The 11,147-nt window shown below is 52.4% G+C and overlaps 1 gene segment (V, D, J or C); it reads right to left on the bottom strand.

Annotated features, from left to right (window-relative positions):
• Nucleotides 1-766: 766 nt before the first annotated feature.
• Nucleotides 767-11,147, bottom strand: LOC135890551 (immunoglobulin lambda variable 5-52-like). The segment is given in 3 exon segments: nt 767-1,101; nt 10,690-11,010; nt 11,099-11,147. Coding segments are annotated over 3 exon segments (705 nt in total).

Genomic DNA, 11,147 nt, shown 5'->3' with positions numbered 1-11,147 from the left:
TATCAAACTGTCTGTACTGAGCTATCTTGATTATCACTTCAAAAGTTTTTTTCTCTTACTTAATTGGCCTCTCAGAGTTGGTAAGACAACTCCCACCTGTTCATGCTCTCTCTATGTGTGTATATATATCTCCTCAATATATGTTCCACTCTATATGCATCCGAAGAAGTGGGCTGTAGCCCACGAAAGCTTATGCTCTAATAAATTTGTTAGTCTCTAAGGTGCCACAAGTACTCCTGTTCTTTTTGCGGATACAGACTAACACGGCTGCTACTCCCAAACCCTTACTGTCACTGACGGGCTGACTGGCCCCAGACCTCCACCCACACACGTGATTTCACAGCTCTCCTGTGGCAGGTATCAGCTTCAGACACGCCTGGGTCACTTCTAGAAGTGCAGGGGGTGGAGGAGCAGATGGGAACATGTGGCCCGTGTAGAAGGAGATGGGGAGGGTGTAGAGAACATGACAGTCCTCAGCCTGCCATGGACGCTGGAACAGCCCCTCTGTGCAGAGGATCCCAGCGCTCCCAATCTGCGGGCAGCCCCCCTCCCCCCCCGCCATGCAGTGCCAGGAGATTAGTCTAGGAGGAGGGGGATGTAGTGTGAGGGAAAAGAAATCCCTTTAGCAAAGGCCGGGTACAACACGGCCAAGGGAGCCTCTCTCTGGCTACATCTGTGCCCCACTAGCCTCAAAGCTCTTCCTCAGAATCTCACTCGGTGTTGGTCAGTGAAATGTGAAAGGTTTTTGTCGCGGTTCCCTCTCTCATTACACCACTGTGAGCATCTTAGCACTGCTGTCCCAAGTCGCACAGTAATAATCAGCGTCATCCTCGGCTTGGAGCCCAGAGATGGTTAAGTAGCCAACACTGCCGGAGGCAGAGCCAGAGAACCGGTCCGGGACCCCAGTGCCCCTGCCTGTGCTAGAATCACTGTAATAATAGAGCAGGTATCTGGGAGGATTCCCGGGGGTCTGTTGGTACCAGCCTATTCCATAGCTACTGATGTCGTATCCTCCACTGACGCTGCACGAGAGTTTCACTGTCTGCCCTGGAGACGCCGACATTGAGGGCGGCTGCGTCACCGCGTGCTGGGCACAAGAACCTGCCAGAGACAAAACTCAGATCTGTTAGTGCTGCACGGCTTGTGCTAAACCCTAATTAGCTCATTTACCTGCCCCCCAAAAGTGATCCTGGTGGGGAATTACCTGCCAGGAACAGCCCCAGGAGACAGAGAGGCAGAGTGCACAGGGCCATGGTGCAGGGAGGAGATGGACAGAGAGAGAGAAGGAGCCAACCCTGTCCTTGGGTTTCAACTGGTTCCTGCCTTTATGAAATCCTGTAGCAGCTTTTAGAGCCCTAAGGGGCAGGCCACATGTAAATGAGCCCTGGGGGCCAGGCTGGGGTAAGCCAGAATGCAAATAAGCTATGGTGTTCTCTGACCTGCCCAACTGCTCAGAGACATCTTGTCACCAGTATTTAGCACATTTGATTTAATCACTCTGCTGGCCCTTATTTCCCCAGCAGTGAGAGGATTTGCATGGGAGAAAAGGGAAAAGCTGAACTATGGATTTGTCTTCCAAAGGCCAACCCAGGCGTGTACTAAAGAACCCAACCAACCTGAGAAAGCCCATGTTGAGCCCTAGCCCAGCCTCCAGTTCTGACAGAGAGAATTTCATCACTTCTCCCTCATCACAACTAGTTTTTGAGGTCTTGGCCACCAGACTAATACAATCGCCCCATCTAGTGATCGGAAACAGTATTTTCTTTCCCTTCTTCACTGCACTTTCCTGTTTGTGCACCTGGTCCATTTGTGCATTGGTCGGCCTGCACAAGTTTACCTTCCTCAGACCACAGAGGTTCCCCAGGGAGAGTCCAGCTGTTGAGATGTAAGTGACTTAGTTCCTGCTGCCTTGTGCTTAGTATTGGATACAAATTAGATAACGTGCTTCACAGAACTTCTTCTGAGGCTAGGTCTACACTACCGGGGGGGGGGGGGGGTGTCGACCTAAGATACGCAACTTCAGCTACGTGAATAGCGTAGCTGAAGTTGCGTATTTTAGGTCGACTTACCTGGCTGTGAGGACGGCGGCGAGTTGACCTCTGCCGCGCCGCCGTTGACTCTGCTTCCGCCTCTTGCCGCGGTGGATTTCCGGAGTCGACGGCAGAGCGATCAGAGATCGATTTTATCGCGTCTTCACTAGACGCGATAAGTCGATCCTCAATAGATCGATTGCTACCCGCCGATCCGGCGGGTAGTGAAGACGTGCCCTGATTTTGTTTTCTTAATGGCCAGATTAAAATGGGCTCAGTCCAGTTTCTGTGTGTGCTCACTAGCTTTGTGCATCATCTCTGCAGACCCAGTTTTCATAATATTTGGACATACGTGAGAAAATCCGATCACTTGTGTGTGTAAGTGACAGTGTTCAAAAATATGAGTCCAAATGATGGTGCGTGATACATTGCATGTGCACAAACAAAGGCCGTACAGGGAAAAGTGGCCCTTTTCATGTTTTGTTTCAGCAGAAAATCGTAGGGGATGGGCAAAGAAAGGGCAGGCAGGAAATATAATTATACACACACTAAAGTATTATTAGTTTTGTTCACACAGTGCTGCTGGTGTACCTGACGTCACACAATAGTGATATCTAGCAAACAAAAAACACAGCCCTGCCCCAGACAGGCTACAGCCTGGAGGCACGAGGCAGTGCAAGAGAGCAAAGGTGAAACAGGACAAACACACAGTGCCGGGTGGGTTTTACAGCTGGAATGTTTCACTGAACCCGTGGGTCGTCGGCAGCTGTATGAAGGAGAAGGAAGGTGCTTGGCGAACACAAATGGGAAACTGGCTGATCCCAGTGTAAGGTGCAGTATGAAAGAAACATAAGGGACAACATCCCCAAGCTCTCTCAGCCTCCCCGCTCCACTCGAGCCTCTGTCCCTTCCAGCCCCAGTTCTTTCCTCCCCCTACAAGTTTGTTGACTCAGCCAAATCCCCCTCTGCTCAGCCCACTCTCCCCAGCAGTAAGCTCTCTTGGGGTACTGTGCTCTACAGCCACCTATAGGGAGGCCAGGATACAAATCACTGTCGTGAATTCCTCTTTCTGCTCCAGTGTCATCCCATCCGCGTTCGGGAGGAAAAGGCTTTGGGGCTCACATTCAAGGGATGAGAGAAGAGTGGAGCTGTCCAGGGAAGTGCTCATGTTGAAACCTCCTCAGGCTTTGAAGGTGGGGGTTAAAACTGTCATAAGGAAATGAAGGTCTCTGTAGGTCCAAAGGGTTTGTGCTTCCCAATCATACCATTAATATTGTGGATTTACACAGAATTCCTCATGGCTGGATCTGGATTGAGGCTGCCCCCACCCACCTCAAACACAGACATGGCCAAGACTCCTCTCCCCTCGTCCCCGCTGCCTTGGATCTTTAGCTAGTTCCAGAATTTTGAAAGAACTCTTGGCTGCAATTATTGTCTCACAGTCTCTTGCTGTCGGTACTTTAGGGATATTGGGCCCTTCGCTGCTGGCAGGTTTGCTGGATGAGATGGATCGTGCTGGATTTAGGCTTGGTCTAAAGTACCAATTTATGTCGGTATGACTACTTCACTCCAGCTAGAAAAACCACACATTAAAGTTGGACAAGATGCAGAGAAGGGCAACAAAAAATGCTGAGGGGTATGGAACAGCTTCCGCACGGAGACTGGGACTGTTCAGCTTCAAAGAGAGACGACTAAGGGGAGATCTGATAGAGATCAATAAAACCAGGAATGAGGTGGAGAAAGTGAATAAGGAAATGTTATTTACCCCTTCACATAACACAAGAACTAGGGGTCACCCAATGAAATTAATAGGCAGCAGGTTTAAAACAAACACAAGGAAGTACTTCTTCACACAACGCACAGTCAACCTGTGGAACTCCGTTGCCAGGGGATGTTGTGAAGGCCAAAAGGATAATTGGGTTCAAACAAGAAATTAGATCAGTTCATGGAGGCTAGGACCATCAATGCCTATTAGCTAAGACAGACAGGGATGCCACCCCATGCTCTGGGTGACCCTAAACCTCTGACTGCCAGAACCTGAATCTGGATGACAGGGGAGAGATCGCTCAATATTTGTCCTGTTCTGTTCCTTTCCCGTTAAACATCTGGCACTGGCCACTGTCAGAAGACAGGATCCTGGGCTCAATGACCTTATGCTCTTATTTAAAATAACAAGACATTCATTAATAATAGTATTAAAATGTCCTTTGCATATTTGCTGAAGCTTGGATTATAGTTATAACAAGTTCTGTAACATAGAACATGGGGACTGCGGGGAGAGCTGTATAGACAGGGCACCAGGTTTCTGGGAGGCTATGAGAGGAGATCGCTGAGGTGTAGGGGCATTTTTAAATTCTCTTCTCCATGGGTTGTGGGTCCTTGCGGTGATTTGCGATGATTTAGCTGTCATTTCATAGCACCCGCGGGTGCACTAAATTGTAGCAACATGTGAAAGATTCCCTTCCCCCACTCACTGACAGCACTCTCAGATACGCTTTCTGTAAAGAGCTGAGTTACAACTCACATAGCCCCAGCACTTCTAACCAACCTGGGTCACCATCTACCAGCCCCTCACTCAACAGGGTTTGCAAGAGAAGGGGGCAATGTGGAGATCAATGTGAAGCAGGCCCCAGGGCAGGGGAGGCAGACAGTGCCTGGGTGCAGGGGACAGTGACTCCCCAAAGAATGATCAAAGGCGTCTCTCTCTGTGTTTGTCAGCGAGTCTCTCTCTCTCTATTGTCTGTGACGGTGTCTCTAGGGAGTTCATGGTCTGACCCTCACGTGGGCACAGGCAGACAGGCTGTGATGGAGAGTTTTGGTCTCAGTTCTCCATCTCACTGTATCACTGTGATGAACGTTACTACTACCATCCCATACGGCACAGTAATAATCAGCCTCATCCTCTGCTTGGACCCCAGAGATGACTAAATTCCAGAGGTTGTTGGAGGAGTCAGGGGAGACAGTGAATCGTGCTGGGATTCCTGTGCCCCTGCCCTGGTCACTGCTAGTTTGATAGTGGTACACAAACCGTGGGGCACTGCACCCTGTAGCTGGCAATGCTATACCCTGACGACATGGTGCAGGCCAGTCTCACATTCTCTCCGGGGGACACGGACACCGAGGGCGTCTGAGTCAGCACAGGCTGTGAGCTGGAACCTGGAACGAGATAGAAAAGAACTGAAATGTGGCTCTGCCTGTGTGAAACCTGTGAGAGGGGCTGAGTCGCTGCCAGCATCTCAGAGCAGAGAATCAGGGGCAACTTTCTACCCTACCCGAGCAGTAAGTGAGCAGCGTGAGGAGCAGAGGGGCCCAGGCCATGGTGGGAATCCAGATGAGCTCGGCTTCCTGAGGGAAACGGGTCTGTGGCCGGAACCCTCCAATTCTCTCTTAAACCCCCAGAGCTGGAGAACGGCCCCTTCATGCAAATCAGCTCCCTGCTCATTGGCTGCTGAAGGCACCGCAGCCCACTGGGAAGGGCAGTGTCCTCCTCACCCTTGTATCCTGCCCTGACACCAAGTGGCACCTGCTGCCACCTGAGGAGGGCGAGGAGCCCTGGTGGGCCAGCCGTTACTCTGCTCTGGTTTCACAGCCCGCCAGGGAGATCAGCTGGCAGCTCCTTCGCGGAGCCGTGAGCCTGGTTGTGTGCCGGGTGCAGCTCACAACTCGCCTGACAACTGTCCTTTCTGCAGCGCGAGGGAGACCCTGGCACACATGTGTGTATGGCGCGTCAGCTTGCAGCCCCTCTTCCAGCTCCACGTCTCCACGCTGAGGTTCTGGCGGCTCTTTCTCCCCGCACTTCCTGATTTCTCCACAACCCAACCGTAGTGGTGAAACCGCCTCGTCAACCTCCTCCTGGCACTGGCCAAGCTGGCATCCAGCACAGCAGGAGGAGGAGAGGGAGTGAGTAAGGAGTGAGAAAAACCTTTAGCTCTCAGAACCCAACAAGAAACAGTAGAACAGTGCTACTGAGAGGCAGCTGCAGAAAGCAGTTGCATTAGCATCCCTTTCCAGAAGGCTCGGTTGCTGACCCAGGGCGCAGGCCCAGCCTTCTAGCCAAGGGGAGGCTGGTGCACCCAGCTGGGGTTTGGGCTGCAGGCATCTCATCCCTAGTGAAATCTCACAGACAACAGCAAGAGTGCACGGGTCGCTTTGCAGGGTGGGGATCTGCTGAGAAATCAGGCTCTGTACTGAAGGCAGCTTGGTGGTACAAACATCTGACCTTCATGCCCATTCCCTGGCTGGATTCAACCCCCTCCTCACACAGCTGGCTTGTCTGTAACACAGAACTTCATCTTCTTGGCAAAGCTCAATACATAGGGGGCATCAGGCGTCACGGAGGTTTGGGAGGAAAGTTATGTTGCTATTGATGAAGTTCCAGTTTCCAATGATTCTGGGCCACTTTATCTGCTTCTTACTGGTGTCTTGGGGTCCTTGAAGTTATTCAGTGTTCATTACTGCTGCTTTCACCATTTATTACCAGCATTTATCACCTTATACTACCCACCAATCTGCTAGACTGCACCCAACAGAAAGAGATTTCTCACCCTCCACCCAGCCTGCCCTGGTCAATTCCAAGAGGATTTATGTGCACCAGACCTGTGCAGCCCAAAGGGTAATTAATCCAGTCCTATAACAACCCACAAGGAATGTAAATATTGTTCCCCCGGCTCCGAACTGCCCCACTTCCATTGGCTCGTTAATGCACATGACATGGGAGGGCTCAATGGAGTCACTTTATTGGCCTGAAGTCGTGGATCATTTAAATAGTCGCCCACCTGAATGGCCCTTATTCCCCGCGTCCTGCCTGCTGCTCCATTTCACGGCACAAAGAACATGAAACACAAAGTTAGTGGATGTGATTTTCCTTTCGGCAGATCACAGAACCGGTTTACAGTGGAAATGCAGGATATTCCCCTCTACACCTGACTTGACTTCAGAATCTAATGCCACCCAAGAACGCTAGTTACCGGCTGAAATGAGACCCACTGGATACAGAACTGATAAGTCTTTACTGATGATGATTTGTATTATAGCAATGACATACCCCCCCCCACTTAGGGGCCCCCGACTCCCTGCCTCACTGGCCCCCTGCTCACACACCCAACTGCCACAGAACCTTCTCCCCACCAGCCCCTCGGGCTGCTCAGCAAGGGCAGGTTCATCCCCACTGACAGGCCATGTGGAATCGAGATCAAATCAGCTCAGCCCCTGCTCCAGGACAGAGAGTTCCTTCTACCATTTCACCACCACCACAAACAAACTCACAGAGAAGCAGAGGCTCAAGCCCCTATTTTAAAGGGCCTCTAGCCCTGGAATCCTCTCTAGCCAGGCCCCCCTGTTTTCCTGCTGACCGGGGAGAGGCCTCTTTCACGTAGAACTGAGCTGTTTCAGGCTACTGAGCCCACCAGGCTGGATCGCAGGGTCACTAGGAAACTGTCGTTTCCCTTCACCCTTAAAAAGCTGGAGAGGGAGGAACTTCTGCCGACCCTACCTGCTGCAGGCCTCTGTCACAGACCAGACCATGGCTGGGATCCAAGGCAAATCCCCTGGGAGCAGGCCTTGGCTTCCTGGGGAAACACCAAGGGGCTGTAAATACCCCGCCATCATTTACAAGGATGTTGGGAGTTGGCAGTAGTGTAGAAATGGGGGTGGCTTATGTCTGGCATGAGTGGCAGTGTTACCCACTCTCATGGTACTCTCATGAACCTCATGATATTTGGTGTGTATCTTAAAGCCCCAGCTCCTGGAGTCATGGCAATCTCAGCTTTCATTAAAAAATGAAAGTAAGGCTTTTGGCTTCATGACTGTGGAGAAGAACTGAAAACATGAGCCCCCATGTGACCTACATGGTCACGAAGCAGAAGGCAAAGAAAAAGGAGCCAATTCTGTTTTATGTTTTAAACATCTTCTCACTTCTAAACCAATCTCATACGTTTGGGGGGCCTGATTCATGATTTTTGAACATTTGGGGTTGGCAGTGCTGTGAGCACAGGAGACATGATGAGACGTGGTGCTGGCAGAGGTCAGGCCTGTCAGTGATAAAAGACACTGACCCAGCTCTCAGATGCTCTTTCTGTTCGGATAAGGCATAACGCACCTACCCCAGCATTTAAAGCAAACCTGCATCACTGTCCACCAGCCTCTGCAGCACGCCCCAGAGCAGAACAGACAGCTGGTGCCTGGATGTAGGGGACAGTGATTGTTCAAGTAACATCCAATGGCTTCTCTCTCTGTTTGTCAGTGTGTGTTTAGGGAACGTCATGGTCTGAGCTTCAGGGCTGCACAGAGCTGTGATGGAGAGTTTTGGTCTCAGTTCTCTATCTCACTGTATCACTGTGATGAACGTTACTACTACCATCCCATACGGCACAGTAATAATCAGCCTCATCCTCTGCTTGGACCCCAGAGATGACTAAATTCCAGAGGTTGTTGGAGGTGTCAGGGGAGACAGTGAATCGTGCTGGGATTCCTGTGCCCCTGCCCTGGTCACCGAGGGCGTCTGAGTCAGCACAGGCTGCGAGCTGGAACCTGGAACGAGATAGGAAAGAACTGAAATGTGGCTCTGCCTGTGTGAAACCTGTGAGAGGGGCTGAGTCGCTGCCAGCATCTCAGAGCAGAGAATCAGGGGCAACTTTCTACCCTACCCGAGCAGTAAGTGAGCAGCGTGAGGAGCAGAGGGGCCCAGGCCATGGTGGGAATCCAGATGAGCTCGGCTTCCTGAGGCAAACGGGTCTTTGGCTGGAACCCTCCAATTCTCTCTTAAACCCACAGAGCTCAAAAACGGCCCCTCCATGCAAATCAGCTCCCTGCTCACTGGCTGCTAAATGCACCACAGCCCATGGGAGAAAGGCAGAGACACCATCCAAGGGCCCTGTTAACCACATTCTCTGCTAGCACCTCTGTGGCTCTGTGCCACCTCGCCCAGGCTGCCCTCAGTACACAGTGGGAGAAAAGGCTGCTGCTTCACCTTGCTTAATAAACTGCTCCACCTAGCGGCAGGAGAAGTCACTGCCTCTGGCTTCCTCCCCTGTTTGCTGCACGTCCTTTGTTGACTTGGTTATTTGGGCCAGTGACACACAGGGGTCCCTTTCCAGGCAGTGGCTTTGGCTATGGGCTCTCTGACTCCTTGTGGAGAACCCAAAAGTGCGTAAGATCCCCTCTCACTGTGGTGGAGGGTCTGTCCTGAGGGTTCAGGTGGTGCCTAGGCCTCGTGCTAGCCCTCTACACAGCGCTAAGTTTCCCATAGATGAGTGGCTCTCCTAGGATCAGGGCAGGGATCTGTGCACTCTAGCCCTTCCCAGGGGCATAAGAGAAGGTGAAATTCCAGAGGAAGCTGCTGCGAGACCGACCTTTTAACACACAGAGCAGGGGGCTGCCCCACAGGCCAGCTGCCTCCAGTGTGTGGGGTTTCACCCAGCCCCTTCCCCTCCTCGAGAACACTGGCTATGGCGCAAATCCTGTCCTGGGCCCTGCAGCTGGGGATGGGGCAATCTTTAGCCTTTCCTCCCCGACAGTGCTGTTCCCAGGGGGAAGCAGTGGTGACCAAGGGCAGAGGAGACCAGGGGTGTTTTGCAGAGGGGGGATGTCTGAGGGCTACAGGAGGGGAACCCTCGACTGCTCCTGATGTTTGAGTAAGTCCATGTTTTTCCACACCAAGCTGCTTTCGGGTTCCCCCATCACAGCCGCTGGGGCTCTGTGATTGCTCAGCAGTGGGCAGCTGGGCTAGGGACGTAACCACAGGCCTCCATTGCTCACAGGCCTGCCTGCCCCACTGAGCAGGAACAGCCCTTATTTCTTTTAGCAAAGCTGTTAACATTGTTTCACTCCGTCCACCAAGAACCCTTATCTTTGCTCCCCCTCAAGCATCACAGGGGTCCCATTCCCCAGCACACAGGAACCGGTCCATAGCGGTCATCTTCCGTTTCTTGGCATTTCAGAGCAATGTTGCCCTCTAGGGAGCGGGGGTGGCACTGCGCTGGGACTCAGCGCGTGGGTAATGTAATAGAAGCTTTAGGACTTGGGGAGTAAGACTTGGGCAATTGTTCTCGTGCTCGGGAATGGGGCAGACGTTGATTTCTGCTCTGTTTGGCTGTAATGTTCTGACACTGCACTGGCATGGCCCAGCACACACACTCATGCTGTCCACCTGGCCGTCTGTCGCCCACCTCTCTCTTTTCATTCGCCTTTGTCTCTTTCTCAGGCGGAGACAGAGCGAATTTCCTCACTCCGTGGCATTATCCTCTTTACAGGTCCGGTGCCTTTGTGATCAGGGACCCTTTCACTGCAAGGGCAGGGGCCAATCTTTTGGGGGCTGCACTTGGCACCATCACCAGTGGCTCCTTCGGCTCCGCTTCTCCCTGCTGCTGCGTTATTGGAAAAACAGACCAGCCCTTCCTCAGCGCTGTGCTCCAGGGCGCTGCAGGGGTGAAATCAAGGCAGAACCTGCCAGGAGGCCATTCTGCAGATCTCGTGGAGGCAAAGGCCCGTGTTGCTCCCTCACAGCCAACTCCCCGCCACACTGCGCCTGAGGCCCATGGGCAAATCCTGCCTCTGTTGCCTTCCTGAGAGGAAGCCGAGGGTTCTCACACACAGAACAAGCCCAGTGAGGATCCGTGGTGCTCGGAGGATTCAGTCTCAGTTCCCTATCTGCCTGTCGCACTGTGAGCCACAGCAGCACTCAATGTGAGACAGTAATAATCCGCCTCGTCCTCTGCTTGGGCCCCGGTGATGATTAAATGGCAGGTGTTAGTGGAGGCGTCTTTGGAAGCTGAGAATCGGTCAGAGACCCCAGCCCCCAGCCCGTTGGCAGATTCGTCTTTGTAATAGAGCAGGTATCTCGGAGGGTTCCCTGCTCTCTGCTGCAGCCAGCTTATGTAGTAGCCACTGATGCTGGTCCCACGGCTCATGGTGCAGGAGAGCCTGACAGTGGCTCCTGGGGACACAGTCTCCGAGGCCGGCTGAGTAAATAGGCCACCAGCAGCTGTGAGAAACAAACAGACATGTTAGAAGTGACCACAGCCAAATCCATGCTGTACTCTGTGTGTCCCCTGAATTCCTAGCGTCATCACCTGCCAGGGACAGCCCCAGGAGGCAGAGAGCCAGAGCACATTGGGCCAT

Source organism: Emys orbicularis, chromosome 16 (assembly GCF_028017835.1).
Source record: "Emys orbicularis isolate rEmyOrb1 chromosome 16, rEmyOrb1.hap1, whole genome shotgun sequence".
In the NCBI taxonomy this organism is placed as follows: Eukaryota; Metazoa; Chordata; order Testudines; family Emydidae; genus Emys; species Emys orbicularis.
Note: the sequence above shows the minus strand (reverse complement) of the source record. Positions and strands in the feature narration are given on the sequence as shown.